General features: G+C 35.8%; 1 protein-coding gene across 7 annotated transcripts in view; it reads right to left on the reverse strand.

The window, feature by feature from the left end:
* Positions 1–18,699, reverse strand: part of KIFAP3 (kinesin associated protein 3) — a 182,677-nt gene that overhangs the window by 103,631 nt on the left and 60,347 nt on the right. For all 7 annotated transcript variants that reach the window (XM_032318303.1, XM_032318304.1, XM_032318306.1 and 4 more), the window contains one exon: positions 4,009–4,187. In XM_032318303.1, coding sequence (XP_032174194.1) covers positions 4,009–4,187 — 179 coding nt within the window. The remainder of the gene's footprint in view (positions 1–4,008; positions 4,188–18,699) is intronic.

Consider the following 18,699-nt stretch of genomic DNA (forward strand, 5'->3'; position numbering starts at 1 on the left):
TTATTTGAGAGAGAGAGAGAAAGAGAGAGCGAGAGCAGAAGTGGGGGGTCAGAGGGAGAAAAAGACTCCCTGCCTGATGCAGGGAAAATAAGCAATCTAACAAATATGTATCTTTTCTCTTGTTCCCCTTAAAATCATATTCTAATAGGACTTATTCTTTTTGTTATATTGTATTTATTTAGTAAATATGCAAACATAATTTAAATCATTAATTGACTTTTTTTAAATGAACTAAATTTTCTTTAAAATATAATAACTCTAGGGGCACCTGGGTGGCTCAGTGGGTTAAGCCTCTGCCTTTGGCTCAGGTCAAGATCTCATGGTCCTGGGATCGAGCCCCACATCAGGCTCTCTGCTCAGTGCGGAGCCTAGTCCCTCTCTCTCTCTGCCTGCCTCTCTGCCTACTTGTGATCTCTCTCTCTCTGTGTCAAATAAATAAATAAAATCTTTAAAAATATACACATATTAACTCTAAAACACAAGGTCAGTGTCAGTTCAACATCAACAGTAAAATGAACACTTTGTTTGGACAAATAACACAGCCTCACAAATATAGCAACCATTCCTTCTCTCCACCCCTTTTAAATAAAACCAACACAGGCCTCATCTGTTACTAATTAAATCAAGTTATTATTTTTCTTTTAAAATAGCAACAGTATGCACTGGTTGTTATAGCAAACTTAATAAAGTAACTGGAGAGTTTTTAACAAATTAATTTGTATTTCCATTGCAGTAGATGGAATGTGAAATATGTATCCTGTAGTCCAATCAGATGGTTAAACACTAGACATAGCCTTCTAATCATCTGTTTCTGATTGATAAAAGCTCAGTCCCAAAAACTAAATTTAGTAATTGTCTCAACATGCAATGCCCTTTCAATTCTATGTCTATAAAATGGAATTTGTAGTTAATTAGTACTTTTATTCAGTATTTTCTATAAAGTTTATCAACAATCTATTAGCAAATTTATTTCAGCCCTTAAATAATTCTTTTTCAGTGTTTCTGGAAGCCAACATCTAAAAGTTGCTTACTACTAATCTTGCTAAAAATGTGTGTGTGTGTGTGTGTGTGTGTGTGTGTGTGTGCGTGTGTGTTTAACATAAAGACATTTTTTCCCTCCTCTGGGAGCAGAGAAAGAATAGGAAGCCGAATACCTGCAGACATTTCTTTGAGCAAATTACTTAACCTCTGATTTTCTCCTACTTCATCTGCAAAATTAGCTAAATCTAGACATGTATGTAAGGTCTAGTCAAGCTCTGAAGATTTTTTTTTTTTTAAGATTTTATTTATTTATTTGACAGAGAGAGAGATCACAAGTAGACAGAGAGGCAGGCAGAGAGAGAGGGAGAAGCAGGCTCCCCACTGAGCAGAGAGTGCGATGCGGGGCTCGATCCCAGGACCCAGAGACCACCACCTGAGCCAAAGGCAGAGGCTTAACCCACTGAGTCACCCACGTGCCCCAAGCTCTGAAGATTCTGATTTTATACAATGCCTTTAAATAAAATGCATTTCCTCTCCAATAAAAGATGAAATGCATACCATCTATAGTAAAAATCTGGCTAATTACATCATTTTTATGAACTTGGATGAATGACCTTTCCTGAACCTCTGTTTTTCCTTCTCAATAAAAAGTTAGATTTGATGAGACAAGTTATATGGTATCTTTCAAACCTAAGGTCTTACCAGAAAATGATTTTTAATAATAATTTTGAGATCATTTCTGATAGAATGAACAAGTTTATTTCCTAAATACAAATTCAAGAAAACATAGTAGGCACATGCTGATGGTAAATCAATCTGAATTTTGCAAACCTACTAAAGTGAACTTAATCTAAACATGTAAATGGAAGAAAACACACTTCAACTTATAGCAATTGGAAGTAATTATTTAGCTTCACTCTACTCAAGAGAGTGTGTGTGTGTGTGTGTGTGTGTGTGTGTGTGTGTCACCATCTCATCATATTGGGTAAATCACTATTGGGTATTTACCCTAAAGATACGAACGTAGTGATCCAAAGGGGCACGTGCACCCGAATGTTTATAGCAGCAATGTCCACAATAGCCAAACTATGGAAAGAACCTAGATGTCCATCAACAGATGAATGGATCAAGAAGATGTGGTATATATACACAATGGAATACTATGCAGCCATCAAAAGAAATGAAATCTTGCTATTTGCGACAACATGGATGGAACTAGAGCGTATCATGCTTAGCGAAATAAGTCCAGCAGAGAAAGACAACTATCATATGATCTCCCTGATATGAGGAAGTGGTGATGCAACATGGGGGCTTAAGTGGGTAGGAGAAGAATCAATGAAACAAGATGGGATTGGGAGGGAGACAAACCATAAGTGACTCTTAATCTCACAAAACAAACTGAGGGTTGCTGGGGGGAGGGGGTTTGGGAGAAGGGGGTGGGATTATGGACACTGGGAAGGGTATGTGCTTTGGTGAGTGCTGTGAAGTGTGTAAACCTGGTGATTCACAGACCTGTACCCCTGGGGATAAAAACATATGTTTATAAAAAATAAAAAATTTATTAAAAAAAAAAAAAGATCAATGAAAACAAAAAATATGTTATTATTCTAAATAAATTCAATCTTAAAACAGTATCAGGAATACCTGAAATTATATGCTAGTAATGAAAATTACAGATAGTAAATATCTGTGGTTAAAATAAAATATTTATTTTATTTTTCATTTATTTCAAGTATCAGAATTCAAGGCACCTATTAAATCTGACAAATGAGTCTCAGATTTTCAAAAAGCATGCTGTGTCATACAATGAGCATAAGGTACTTCCTAGTTCATTTAACTTCAAAAGAAGAAAACAGAGCAGGCAGAAATACTGTATGTTTAGACTCTCTGAAGGAGAATCCACTTATACCAGTAATACACAGTCATATAATGACCTGTATTAGAATATACTTCTAAAATGTAAAGGTCAATGATCTAACAGTTCTATTTCTAGGAATCTAAAAAATTAATCAGAAATATAGACAACAAGGGGTGGCTGGGTGTCTCAGTGGGTTAAGTGTGTGCCTTAGGCTCAGGTCATGATCTCAGGGTCCTGGGATATGCTGCCTGCTCAGTTGGGGTGGGGGGTGTCTGCTTCTCCTTCTCCCTTTGTCCCTCCCTCTGCTGATGTACACACACGCTCTCTCTTGCTCTCTCAAATAAATAAATAAATAAAATCTTAAAAAAAGAAATACAGACAATGATGCAAATACAAATGTGTTCACTCAGGTACTATTTATGATAGCTGTAATTACAAACAACTTAAATATCTGAAATAGAGTTATGACTAATATATGAACTATTTAGTGTAACAATTACATTAGACTTTAATGTCATGAAAAAAAGCAGATAACTTTTATTCTATCTTTACATTATTTCTGAATTGTGTATATTTTTCAGAAGGATAAATACTATATACTCAACTTGTATTTCTTAAAAACCATTGTATCAACACAATTTAAGATGGCATACAGGAACCTACTATAATAATTCAAACAAGAAAATTAAGAGGGTATAAAGAAAGAGGGCATGAACTAATACAACTGCACTGAGAACAGAAAGAAGGTATAAATTCATGAGATACTTAAGAAGGAGAATCAATAGGTTGTGGCTACCAATGGAATGATAGGTCAAAAAGGAGAGACTGGTCTAGACTGTAATTCCACACACTAATAAAGGAAATGTAGAAGAAAAAATAATATAAGGGAAAATAATAAGCCAAATGATTCTGAAGCAGTATCTTAAATTTAAATTACTTTTTACATGTTATTTTTAATATGGAAAGATTCATCCTATGCAATACATTAGGAAAAAATTTTATGCAGGTAGTTTCAATTAAGTGGGATACGAACTAATAAGGAATATAGTTCCTAATGAAGCCATTTAAGTGAGTTACTGCTTTTGTAAAATTTTCATTCAGAATTATCTCAGTAGGGGGATAATGTGTTTATTTTTATCAAAACATTCTAACTTGAAAATGTAAGTTACCATATCATTTTTATTCTCCATAAAAATGCTGAGTTTCTTCAAGAATGACACGACTAGAATAAGCAGCTCAAAATTGTCCCGATCAAGAGCCTTCACCAGCATGTGAACTATGTTCTTGTTCCTCATCTTCAGTTCTGTACGTGTGTCTTCAGCAAGATTCAGAAGCAAATAAAGAGCAACTGGAAGAGTAAAATGGATGAGAGTTAAATGACTGGCATATTGAATCAACAATTTAATAAATCATTTCTACTCAGCACAGTAAAAGATGCAGTTCTAAGAAGATAACATTATTTTGAAAATTTTAATTTATTATTAATTGTCTCATTAGGAAACATTTGTTATTACTGAGAAATATATATGTTATATAAAATAAAACTATATATATATATATATAATAATTTTCTTATGATGCTGAGGACACAAACCAAATTAAGATAATGATTCTTACCCTCTTAGAGTTTAGAGCTTAATAGTAAGCAAATGGCATTAAAAGTATATGTTAATGAATAATAAAACAGGGAGACAGGGAAAAATAATTTTATACATGTAGAAAACAGGGTAAAACTTCAATAACTAGGAGCTGCTATGTTAAAAAGAACTATAATCTAAGACCAAACTAACAGCGATCAGAGGGGAGGTGGATGGGTGATAGGTTAAATGGGTGATGGGGATTAAGGAGTACACTTGCAGAGATGAGCACTAGGTATTGTATGGAATTGTTAAATCACTATATTGCACTCCTAAAACTAACACTGTATGTTAACTAACAACAACAAAAGAACTATAATCCAAAATGTATAGTATAGCTAGAACTAGGTATGAGGACACTAAAATCTATGTTACATATTCCAACTGATTTTCTGATAGCTACAAAAGAAAACGCCATATGGAATTCAGTAACGCAACATTATACTAGACAAAGTTAAGGCACTGTCTACTAACTCTAAGAAAAATTTCTTTTAGATACCTATAATAAAAATGCTTCTGTTCTCATAAGAAACTCGTATGATTCTTCCCTTTTGACAGTGAGAATTTGTAGCATATCATGTTTTCCATTTGCCTTGACTGACAGGAAGTTTCAGAGTGAAGACCTGAAAGGTTTCTGTCAGAATCTGTAGGCTATTATGATCAACACAAACCTATGGCTTTGGTTTACTCATTATTTTAGCATTTCACATATTCTTATAAGCCATCTCTATATCTTTATGAAAATAAGAAATATATGCAATAGTTGTAAATATTTAATTACTTAACAAATATTTGAGCTGTAAGGGTAATTCATACTAATTAGGGCTACTGTACTAATTGATATATAAACATACTAATACAGTCAGGCACTGTACTAATTGATATATAAACAGTATACCATTTTATCTTTAAGAAAATTTAAATGGGAAAATATTGACTATAAATTTTTTAGATGAGCAACCTCAGATTCAGAGAAGGTAAATAACTTGCCCTACCTAGATAGCAAAAAAGTGATGGAGTTAAATTAAAATTCAAGCCCATCAGAATCCAAAGCTCACATATTTACACTATTACACATGCTGACTTTCCATGCAAGGCATTATTAAAACGTTTTAAAGCTGAGGGTTCCTAGGACACAGACTGTTCCAGGCCTTGGACATTTTTAGCCTTCTATGTTGGCTGCACATAAGCATTGCACAGCATCTCTGGAGCAGCACAGGAAACGCTGGCTGGGGTTCTGTGGCAGCTATGCTCAACCTTAAGATCAACTGACTGGGTCGTTCTCATTAGGAAGTTTTGGCAGGATCATTCTGGTTCCATTTTCCATGCTGCAGGATTGTTCTGACGCCATTTTCCATGCTGTTTTTCCACAGACAGGTGTCCCCTGTAAATAGTGTGGGATGTGCTATCTTTGATGTACTTCACAAGCATTATTTCTAGCCCTGTGTGTGTACCATGTACTTTTTCTTCTAATTCTCTTATTTTGTTCTGTTTCCAGCTCCAAATTCTTTTTTTTTTTTTTAAAGATTTTATTTATTAATTTGACAGAGAGAAATCACAAGCAGACGGAGAGGCAGCCAGAGAGAGAGAGAGAGGGAAGCAGGCTCTCCGCTGAGCAGAGAGCCCGATGCGGGACTCGATCCCAGGACTCTGAGATCATGACCTGAGCCGAAGGCAGCGGCTTAACCCACTGAGCCACCCAGGCGCCCCCAGCTCCAAATTCTTAACTGTATATTGAGCAGAGCATTAACTAGTTAGCAATCTGAAGCCGGAAACAGAACAAAATAAGAGAATTAGAAGAAAAAGTACATGGTACACACACAAGTTCTATTATTTGCTTTTTCAATACAACTGCATTAAAAAAACTTAAATTGATTCATTGAGTGCAGAAACACTTTAAATCAGAAAACATACACCACATATATTTAATTCCCTGTTTTTAAGCATATTGCTTGGTTTCAGACAGAGAACAAGCCTTTTGTGATATTAATATTAGGGGAACAGATCTAAAATACATCAAATACATCTAAAATACATCAAAGATAGTCAGCACATCCCACACTAAAATTTATAATCAATATTTAGTATAATCCCATTTAGCTAGGACAAGTTATTTATGTTCTCCGAATCTGAGATTGCTTATCTAGTATGGCTGGTAGAAACAAGTATAGTAGGCCTCTGCTTGCCAATGAGAGAGATATAATGGGTTGAATAGTGTTCTCCCAAAATTCATGTCCCACCGAACCTCAGAATTTGACCCTATTTGGAAATGGGTCTTTGCCAAGGTAATTAGTTAAGATGAGTCATAATGGATTAGGGTAGACCTTGACTCCAACAATTGTGTCCTTACAAGAATAGGAGAGGACATGGATATAATTAGTGGGTGGCCATGTAAAGATAGGGGGAGACATTGGAGCAATGGAGCTATAAACCAAGAAACACCAAGGATTACTAGAAGCCACCGAAAGATAAGAAGAGAAAAGGAAGGATTCTGGAGCCTTTAGGTGGAGCGTGATCTTGCTAACACTGTGATTTTGGCTTTCTAATCTCTAGAAATTGTGACAGAATAAATTTCTGTTGCTGTATTAAATGAGCCACTTTGTCGCACTTTGTTTTGGCTGCCCGAGGATATTAATACCACAGAATAATGGTACCGGATTTAAACACTTACCTGAAACAAGAACAACAAGGACAAACCAGACTAAAATAAACAAAATAAAGATTTTCACAACAATGAACATCAGATAATGAAGGTCAGTGACCTAACAGATAAGAAATAAATGAATTGGCACTATGACTGTCCCAGAATACTGCCTTGAGAGTTTCCAGGTCATAACACAGAGGGAAAATCCTGGTAGAACCCAAAAGAATCCTAGAGTTGAAGAGAGGGAACCAAGATACTAAGGAACCAAAGTGGATAGATTTCACAGAAAAGAATGGCATCGATGAGAAAGATGTACAGAGAGAGAATTCTGAACTTCTGCAGAAACTTTGTAATTCATGGGCATTACGTAAAGTACTCAGAAGGGTTTTGCCCTGAAAGTAGAAAATAATAAGTTTTAGACTAAATGCTGCTTATCTCCACACCAAAAAATCATAATAGAAACATTCAAAAGGATCAAACTGCTTCCAAGTAATTTAATTATGTCCCAGAAGAAAGTTCAAAAATATTTTTAGGAAAAAAAATATCCAACACCAAACAATATAAATTTCACACTGTCTGGTAGTCAATAAAAAATTATTAGCTCTTCAAAAAAGCAGGAAAACACAATGTATAAGGAGAAAAAATCAGCCCACTGAAACAGACATCAAGGTTAGAGTGTTCAGAGAGAAACATTAAAACAGACATAACTGTTTTCCAGATGTTCTGAAACTTAGGTAGAGCCATGGAAGATATAAAAAAGATTCAAAATAACTTCTAGCAATGGAAACTATAATGAGTGAGATGGGATTATACTATATAGGATTGACAGCAGTTTAGAGATTGGAGAAGAAAAGATTAGTGAAATTGAAGACATGGACATAGAAAATTTCCAAAATTAAACAAATGGAAAAAAAAGACCAAAAATGTAAAGATTATCAGTGAACTGTAGAATAATTTAAAGTGGCCTAATATACCTGTAATTAAAGTCCCTGAAGAAATAATAGCCAATAATTTTCCAATATGATAAATATTATAAACCAATAGTCCTAGTAAGTACAATGAACCTAAGAAGAAGAAACATGAAGAAAACTAAAGCAAGGCATATCATAATCAAACTTGTCAAGACAAATGATAAAGAGATAATCTGAAAAGAGCCATAGAAAAAAGAAACTTTATACAGACAAAAAAGAAAAAAAAGGAAGGATGACAGAAGACTTGTCAGTAAAAACAATGCAAACAGGTCAAGAATGGAAAAATGTCTTTGGTATATAGAAAGAAAAGTCACCTTTAAATTCTAAACCAGTGAAAACATTTCAAAAAGAAAAAAAAAATATCTTTTTCAAACACACAAAAGAAAAAAAAACACACACAAAAGATAAAATAATTTATCATCATTAAATCTATCCTATAAGAATTATAAAAGAAAATCTTTTAGGCACAAAGAAAAACATCAGACAGAAATATGAACCTACTCAAAATAATAGCAGTGGAAATGGTAACTTTATTTTTTAAATAATTTAATATCTTTAAAATAAAAATGTTTCTTTGTATACCACCTTACACCAGCTAGAATGGCCAAAATTAATGAGACAGTAAACAATAAGTATTGGAGAGGATGTGGAGAAAGTGGAACCCTCTTACACTGTGGGTGGGAATACAAGTTGGTACAGCCACTTTGGAAAACAGTGTGTGGACTCCTTAAGAAATTAAAAACAGAGCTACCCTATGGCCCTGCAATTGCACTATTGGGTATTTATCCCAAAGATACAGATGTAGTGAAAATAAGGGCCATCTATACCCCAATGTTCATAGCAGCAATGGCCATAATTGCCAACTGTGGAAAGAGCCAAGATGCCCTTCAATAGACAAATGGATAAAGAAGATATGATCCATACATACAATGGAGTATCATGCCTCCATCAGAAAGGATGAATACCCAACTTTTGTATCAACATGGACGGGACTGGAAGAGATTATGCTGAGTGAAATAAGTCAAGCAGAGACAGTCAATTATCATATGGTTTCATTTACTTGTGGAGCATAAGGAATAACACGGAGGACATTAGGAGAAGGAAAGGAAAAGTGAATTGGGGGAAATCAGAGAGGGAGACAAAGCATGAGAGACTGTGGACTCTGAGAAACACACTGATGATTTTGGAGAAGAGGAGGGTAGAGGGTTAGGTGAGACTGGTGGTTGGTATTAAGGAGGGCATGTATTGCATGGAGAACTGGGTGTGGTACATAAACAATGAATCCTGGAACACTGAAAAAATAAATAAAATTTTTTAAAAATGTAAATTATATTGTAGGATTTATGTAAGTATATATATGTGTGTATATACATACATACATATGTATAACTAATATTAATTATAAAAACAGAAAGTTGAGAAGGGAAGAAATGGGAGTAATGGTTCTTATACCACAGATGATGTGGTACAATGTTACCTTAAGGCAGACCTAACACATGATAAATTAAATATGTATACTTGGAGGCAGACAACTTATGATTCATTTAAGATGTATAATATAAATTTTAAAGCAACTGATGGAACAAAAGAGTCATCACTAAACCAACAATGGAGATAAAACAGACCAAAAACAAACAAATAAGAAAATCCTCATACTTAAGAATGCAGACAAGGAGGAAAAAGAGGGGGGGAAAAGTAAATAAAAGCAAGATTCAACTATGTGTTGTGTATTAAAAAAACAATATAAAGAAATAAATTAAAAGTACAAGGATGGACAAATATAAAACATACTAACACTAGTCACAACAAAGCTGGAGTGTCTATATTAATATAAGGAAAAGTAATTTCAGACAAAAGAATATTACCAGAGATAATGAAGATCATTTCATAATGACAAGAAGGACAAACTAATCAAGAGGACATGACAATCCTATAAATCCTATATATTTCCATCCTTAAGAGTAAAACTTGAAAATTCATGGAGCAAAACCAGACATGACTGCAGGAAAAATAGTCAAATTCATAAATTTAGTCAAATATTTTAATATTACTCTTTGACTAATAGAACAAGTATAGAAAACACAAGATGTAAAGACATGAACACGTTAGCAACTAACGTCTCAGTGATATTTATAGAACATTACACAGAACAGTACCAGAAAGCACATTCAAATGTGCATACAACATTTGAAACCATATCTTACACCATCAAAGTATGACTAAATTAAAAATTCAGTTCATAAAAATTATTTTCTTGGAGACGGCAGTGGAGTCGAAGGACCTTAGGCTTCTCTCATCTAACTAGATAACGATCAAATAATCCTAAATACCACAGAAATCAACCTGAAGACGGAGAAAACAGACTCCACAATCAAAGCGAGAGGGGAGGCCACGATGAAGAAGGTAGAAAGTGCAGAAACATGGCTTATGGGAGAAACAGACCATGGGTGCTTCAGAGGGGAGGGAGTCATGTTTGGGAAAAGGGTGAGAGAGAGAGAGAAAGAGAACAAACTGGGAAACACACAAAGAGAATGCTTCCCCAACACCATTGGCTTAGAAAACAAGAGGAACTGAATTTCCTGAGTTCTTGCACAGTGGGGCTTAAAGCCTGGAGTTTTAAAGGTCAGTGGGCTTAGCTGAGTCCTGAGGCCACTACACTAATCCTGGAGAGAAGCAAACAATCCAGGGGCAGGCAGTGTGGAAAGAGCAATCTGAAGAACCCTTGGGACATGCAATGGGGAGATTATGTGCTCTTCTCAGAGCATGTCACTGAGAGGCAGCATTCACAGAGACACCTCTCTGGGAACAAAGGGACGAGATGGTGCCATTTCCCACCTCTGCCCCTCAGCATAATCAGAGAGCAGCACAGTCCCCACACCGGCTAACTTGCATATACCAGGCCCTACTTGACTATGCTCTGGTGGGACTGCCCATATAAGTCAAGCTTGCCTTAGTCCCAGTGGGGTGGACCCCTCCCACAGAAGTTCAACACAACTCCTGCTCACACATGTGTCCCAACCAGGGAGTTCTGCAGGGCCTCAGTTCTGGTGGAAGTGGTGATAGATCTCATTTCATAAGCAGACCACATGACACTTAGTTAAAACTTGCCACATTTAGGTGAGGAACCAAACACTGCCACAGCAGGCAAGGAGAGCCTCTGCAGAGGACTGGCCTGAAGGACAGAGCAAAACTCAATAGCAAGGCTCATGAAGCACAAACCAGAGACACTCCTTGAAGGGCCAGGCCCTGGGCACTATATGACCTCCTCATCATAAGGCCATTACTTTCAGGAACAGGAGACATAACTGGGTTTTGTAATATACAGAAGAAGGCAGAGACATAGACAAAAATGCCAAGATGGAGGAATTTATCCCAAATGAAAGAGCAAGATAAGACCAAGGCCAGCAATCTAAGTGAAACATATATAAGTAACATGCCATATGAAGAATATAAAGCAACGATCATAAGGATACTCACTGGGCTTGAGGAAAGAATAAAAGACATCAGTGAGACCCTTATCACAGAAATAAAAGAGTTAAAAAAGAATCAGAGATGAGGAATGCAATAAGACTGGAAACAGGCTTGAGGCAACAAAGTGGGCTGAAAGAAGTAGAGGAATGAATTAGTGACATCAAAGAGTAACAGAAAATAATGAAGCTGAAGAAAAGAGAGAAAGAAGAATTATGCAACATGATAATAAACATAGGGAACTTGTAAGTGACTCCATCAAACGTAGTAACATTTTTATTGTAGGAGTCCCAGAAGAGAGAGAAAAGGGAACAGAAAATTTATTCCAAGAAATAATAGCTGGAAATTTCACCAGTCTGTGGAAGAAGTCATCCAGACTCAGAAGGCACAGAGAACTCCCATCAAAATCAACAAAAGCAGGCCAACACCAAGACATATTATAATTAAATTTGTAAAATAGAGTGATAAGGAAAAAAATCTTAAAAACAGCAAGACAAAAGAAAATCCATAAGGGTAGCTGGAGATTTCTCAACAGAAACTTAGCCACAAGACAGTGGTCTGATATATTCACAGTGCTGAATGGGAAAAATCTGCAGGTAAGGATACTCTATCCAGAAAGGCTAGCATTCAGAATTGAAGGAGAGATAAAGGGTTTCTCAGACAAATAAAATCTAAAGGAGTTCATGGCTACTAAACCAGCCCTGCAAGAAATACTAAAAGGGCCACTTTGAGTGTAAAGGAGAAACCAAAAGTGACAAAGACAGGAAAGGATCAGAGGAAATCTCCAAAAACAATGAAAAAACAAATAATAAAATGACAATAAATACATGTATCGTAATTACTTTGAATATAGATAGAATAAAGGCTCCAATCAAAATGCACTGGGTGTCAGAATTGAGATGTCTCTATGTTTCCTATAAGAAACTCATTTTAGGGGCACCTGGGTGGCTCAGTGGGTTAAAGCCTCTGCCTTCAACTCAGGTCATGATCCCAGGGTTCTGGGATCGAGCCCTGCAATAGGTTTTCTGCCTGGTGGGAAGCCTGCCTCCCTTCCTTTCTCTCTGCCTACTTGTGATCTCTCTCTGTCAAATAAATAAATAAAATCTTTAAAAAAAAAAAAACTCATTTTAGACCTGCAGACCGAAAGGGAGGGAATGGAGAAAAACTTATCATGCAAATGGATATCAAAAGAAAGCTAGAGTAGCAATATTTGTATTAGACAAATTAGACTTTAAAACAAAGTTTTAATAAGGGGGACAATCCAACAAGCTCTAACAACAGTAAATATTTATGCATCCAACATGGGAGCACCAAAATACATAAAAACAATAACAAATATAAAGGAACTTCATATTTATATATAAAGGAATGGTAATAATAGATATTAATATCTACTTACATCAATGGACATATCTAAACAGAAAATCAATAAGGAAACAATGGCTTTGAATGACACACTAGATTAGATGGATTTAACAGATATATTCAGAGCACTCTACACTAAAACAGCAGAATACACATTCTTTTCAAGGGCATATGGGGCATTCTCCAGAATAGATCACATTTTAGATCAGAAATCAGATCTTAACAAATATAAAAAGACTGAGATCATAGCAGACACTTTTCTAACCACAACATTATGAAACTAGAAATCATCTACAAGAGAAAAATTGGAAAGACCACAAATACATGAAGGTTAAACAACATGCTACTAAATAAACAATGAATGGGCCAACCAGGAAATCAAATAAGAAATTTAAAAAAAAAGAAAAACATGGAAACAAATGAAAACACAATGATCTAAAACCACTGGGATGCAGCAAAAGTGGTTATAAGAGGGAAATACATAGCCATACATGTCTACCCTAAGAAGCAGGAAAATCTCAAATAAACCATTGAACCTTACACCTAAGGGAGATAGAAGAAGAAGAACAAATGAAGTCTAAAGCCAGCGGTGGAAGAAAATCATAAAGATCAGAGCAGAAATAAGTGATATAGAAACAAAAAAAGAAGCAATACAACATATGAATGAAACCAGGAGTTGGTTCTTCAAAAATATTAATAAAATTGATAAACCTTTAGCTAGAGTTATCAAAAAGAAAAGAGAAAGTACTTGAATAAATAAAATCACAAATGAGAGAGGAGAAATAACAACTAATACCACAGAAATACAAACAATTGTAAGAGAATATTATAAAAAACTATAAGCCCACAAACTGGACAACCTGGAAGAAACGGATACATTCCTAGAAACATACAAACTACCAAAACTGAAATAGGAAAATATAGAAAACTTGAACAGACCCATAACCACAAAAAACCTGAATCAGTAATCAAAAAACTCCTAACTCCAAGGCCAGATGGCAGATTCTACCAAATATTTAAAGAAGAGTAAATACCTACTCTTCTCAAACTATTTCAAAAAGTAGAAAAAGAAAACTTCCAAATTCATTCTATGAAGTCAGAATTACCGAATGCCAAAACCCTACCCTAAGGCCAAAACCATATAAAGGCCTCACTAAAACAGAATTACAGGCCAGTGTCCTGTACTGATAAACATGTGCAAAGATTCTCAATAAAATGCTAGCAAACCGAATCCAACAATACAGCAAAAAATCACTCATGACAATCAGGTGGGACTTACTCTGATTTGCAAGCGTGGCTCAGTATTTGCAAATCAGTCAACATAATATACTACATGAATAAAAGAAAGGACAAGAACCATATGTTCCTTTCAAATAGATGCAGGAAAAGCATTTGACAAAGTACAACATCCACTCATGATAAAAACCCCACCTCAAAGCAGGTTTAGAGCAAACATACTTCAACTTAATAAAGGCCACCTATGAAAAACCCAAAGGTAAGATCATCCTCAATGGGAAAAAACTGAGAGCATCTCCTCTACGGTCAGACACAAGACAGGGATGTCCACTCTCACCACTGTTATTTAACACAGTACTGGAAGTCCTGGCCACAGCAGTCAGACAATACAAAGAAATAAAATGCACCTAAACTGGCAAGGAAGAAGTACAACTTACACTATTTGCAGGTGACACGATACTCTACATAGAAAACCCAAAAGACTGCACCCAAACTACTAAAACACAAATTCAGTAAAGTCACAGGATACAAAATCAGTGTACAGAAATCTGATGTATTTCCATACATCGATAATGAACCAGTAGAAAGAGAAATTAAGGAATCAATCCCATTTATAATTTCATCAAAGGGACACGTGGGTGGCTCGGTCTGTTAAGCATCTGCTAAGCATCTGTCCTGAGATGGAGTCCCACATTGGGCTCCCTGCTCTGCGGGGATCTGCTTCTCCCTCTGCCTGCTCTGCCTGTTCTGCCTGCAGCTCTCCATGCTTCTACTCTCTCTCTGAAAAATATATATAAGATAAAATAAAATAAAGTAAAATTTCACCAAAAACCATAGATACCTAGGAATAAAGCTATCCAAAGAGGTGGAAGACCTATACTGTGAAAACTATAAAACACTGATGAAAGAAACTGAATATGACACAAAGAAATGAAAAAACATTTCATGTTCACAGATTGGAAAAAAAAACCCACTTTTTTTTAAAAAAAGATTTTATTTATTTTTGAGAGAGAGAGAGAGAGGAGGAGGGCAGGAGCAGGGAGAGGGTCAGAGGGAGAAGCAGACTCCCCACTGAGCAGGAAGCCTGATATGGGACTCTGATCCCAGGACTCTAGGATCATGACCCGAGCCAAAGGCAGATGGTTAGCAGACTGAGCAACCCAGGTGCCCAGAACAAACATTGCTAAAATGTTTATAATGCCCAAAGTTATCTACACACTTAATGCAATCCCTATCAAAATACCAGCAGCATTTTTCACACAGTTAGAACAATCCCACAATTTGTATAAAATGACAGAAGACTCCTAATAACCAAAGCAACCTTGAGAAAGAAAGCAAAGCTTTTGTTTGCCATCTCTATATCTTCTTTTACAAAATGTCTCTTCATGTCTTCTGCCCACTTTCTAATTGGACTGTTATTGTTTTCTGTGTATTGAGTTGTAGAAGTTCTTTGTATATTTTGGAAACTAACCCTTTGTCAGATAATGTCATTTGCAAGTATCTTTTCCAAGTCTAGAGGCTGCCTTTTAATTTTATTGATTGTTACTTCGCTGTGCAGCTTTTTATTTTGATAAGTCCCACTAGTTTATTTTTGTTTTTGTTTCCCTTGCCTTAGGAGACATATCTAGAAGGAAATTGTTATGGTCAATGTCTTGTTCTCCTCTAAGATTTTTATAGTTTCAGGTCTCACATTTAGATCTTTGATCCATTTTTAATTTATTTTTGTGTAGGGTGTAAACAAAGTGGTTAAAAAAACAAAAAACAAACAAAACATTATTTTGCATGTTGCTGTCTAGTTTTCCCAGCACCATTTGTTAAAGATTCTCTTTTTCCCATTGGATATTCTTTCCTGTTTTGTCCAAGATTAATTGAACATATAGCTGTGGGTTCATTTCTGGGTTTTCTATTCTGTTCTGTTGATATATGAGTCTATTTTTGTGCTAATACCATACTGTGGTATTAGAACTCATACAGGAATTCAGTAAAGTGTCAGGATATAAAATCAATGCACAGAAATCAGCTGCATTTCTATACACCAACTGCAAGACAGAAGAAAGAGAAATTAAGGAGTCAATCTCATTTACAATTGTACCCAAAACCATAAGATACCTAGGAATAAACGTAACCAAACAGGCAAAGAATCTGTACTCAGAAAACTATAAAGTACTCCTGAAAGAAATTGAGGAAATCACAAAAAAATGGAAAAACGTTCCATGCTCACGGATTGGAAGAACAAATACTGTGGAAATGTCTATGCTACCTAAAGCAATCTACACATTTAATGCAATCCCTATCAAAATACCATTAACTTCTTTCAAAGAAATGGAACAAATAATCCTAAAATTTATATGGAACCAGAAAAGACCCCAAGTCAGAGGAATGTTGAAAAAGAAAGACAAAGTTAGTGGTATCACAATTCCAGACTTCAAGCTCTATTACAAAGCTGTAATTATCAAGACAGTATGGCACTGGCACAAAAACGGACACACAGATCAATGGAACAGAATAGAGAGCCCAGAAATAGACCCTCAACTCTATGGTCAACTAATCTTCAACAAAGCAGGAAAATATGTCCAATGGAAAAAAGACAGTCTCTTCAACAAATGGTGCTGGGAAAATTGGACAGCCACATGCAGAAGAATGAAACTGGACCATTTTCTTATACCACACACACAAAAATAGACTCAAAATGGGTGAAAGACCTCAATGTGAGAAAGGAATCCATCAAAATCCTTGAGGAGAATACAGGTGGCAATCTCTTCGATCTCAGCCCCAGCAACTTCTTCCTAGAAACATCGCCAAAGGCAAGGGAAGCAAGGGCAAAAATGAACTACTGGGACTTCATCAAGATCAAAAGCTTTTGCACAGCAAAGGAAACCGTCAACAAAACCAAAAGACAACTGACAGAATGGGAGAAGATGTTCAAAAATGACATATCAGATAAAGGGCTAGTATCCAAAATCTATAAAGAACTTATCAAACTCAACACCCAAAGAACAAAGAATCCAATCAAGAAATGGGCAGAGGACATGAAAAGACATTTCTGCAAGGAAGATATCCAGATGGCCAACAGATACATGAAAAAGTGCTCCACATTACTCAGAATCAGGGAAATACAAATCAAAATCACAGTGAGATGCCACCTCACGCCAGTCAGAATGGCTAAAATTAATAAGTCAGGAAATGACAGATGCTGGTGAGGATGCGGAGAAAGGGGAACCGTCCTACACTGTTGGTGGGAATGTGAGCTGGTGCAGCCACGCTGGAAAACAGTATGGAGGTTCCTGAAAAAGTTGAAAATAGAACTGCCCTATGACCCAGCAATCGCACTACTGGGTATTTACCCTAAAGATACAAATTTTAGTGCTCCGTACCTGAATGTCTATAGCAACAATGTCCACAATTTCCAAACTATGGATAGAACATATATGTCCATCAACAAATGAATGGATAAAGAAGATGTGGTATATATATACAATGGAATACTATGCAGCCTCCAAAAGAAATGAAATCTTGCCATTTGCCATGACGTGGATGGAACTAGAGGGTTTTATGCTGAGCAAAATAAGTCAATCAGAGAAAAACAATTCTCCTATGATCTCACTGATATGAGGAATTTGAGAGGCAGGGTGGGGGGTCTGGGGGTAGGGAAGAAAAAAATGAAACAAGATGGGATCAGGAGAGAGACAAACCATAAGAGACTCTCAATCTCAGGAAACAAACTGAGAGTTGTTGGGAGGTGGGAGGGGTAGGAATAGGGTGGCGGAGTGATGGACATTGGGGAGGGTATGTGCTATGGTGAGTGCTGTGAACTGTGTAAGCCTGATGATTCACAGACCTGTACCCCTGGGAAAAATAATATATTATATGTTAAAAATAATAATAATAATAATAAAATAAATAAAAAATAAAAAATGACCTTGAAACTAACAAAAACCAAACACAACATACCAAAACTTAAAGAACCCAGCAAAAGCAGTAAGAAGAGGGATGTGTATAGTCATAAATACTAACATGAAGAAAAAAGAAAACGAAAAAAGAAAAATCTCAAACAACCGAACTTTACACCTGAAAGAACTAGAAAAAGAACAAATAAAGCCCAAAGTAGTTGAATGAAGGAAATAACAAAGATCAAAGCAGAAACAAATGAATTAGAGAAGAGAAAAACAACAGAAAAGATTCAGCAAAACTAAGAGCTGGGGTTTTTTAAAAGATAAAGTTAACAAACTTTTAATGGATTTACAAAGGAAAAAAGAAAAATGATTGAAATGAAATTACAAATGAAAGAGGAGACATTACAATGAATACAACAGAAATACAAGGGATCTTAAGAGACTAAGATAAATAATTACAAGCCAAGTGAATATCCTAGAAAAAAGAATAAATTTCTAGATACATACAGCCTATCAAGACTGAATCATGAAGAAAATCTGAACAGACCAATAATGAGTCAGCACACTGAATCAGTAAGCACAAACCTTGAAAAAAGAAAAGCCCAGGACCAGATGGCTTCACAGACAGCTCCTACCAAACATTTAA

Source organism: Mustela erminea, chromosome 17, assembly GCF_009829155.1.
Source record: "Mustela erminea isolate mMusErm1 chromosome 17, mMusErm1.Pri, whole genome shotgun sequence".
NCBI lineage: Eukaryota > Metazoa > Chordata > Mammalia > Carnivora > Mustelidae > Mustela > Mustela erminea.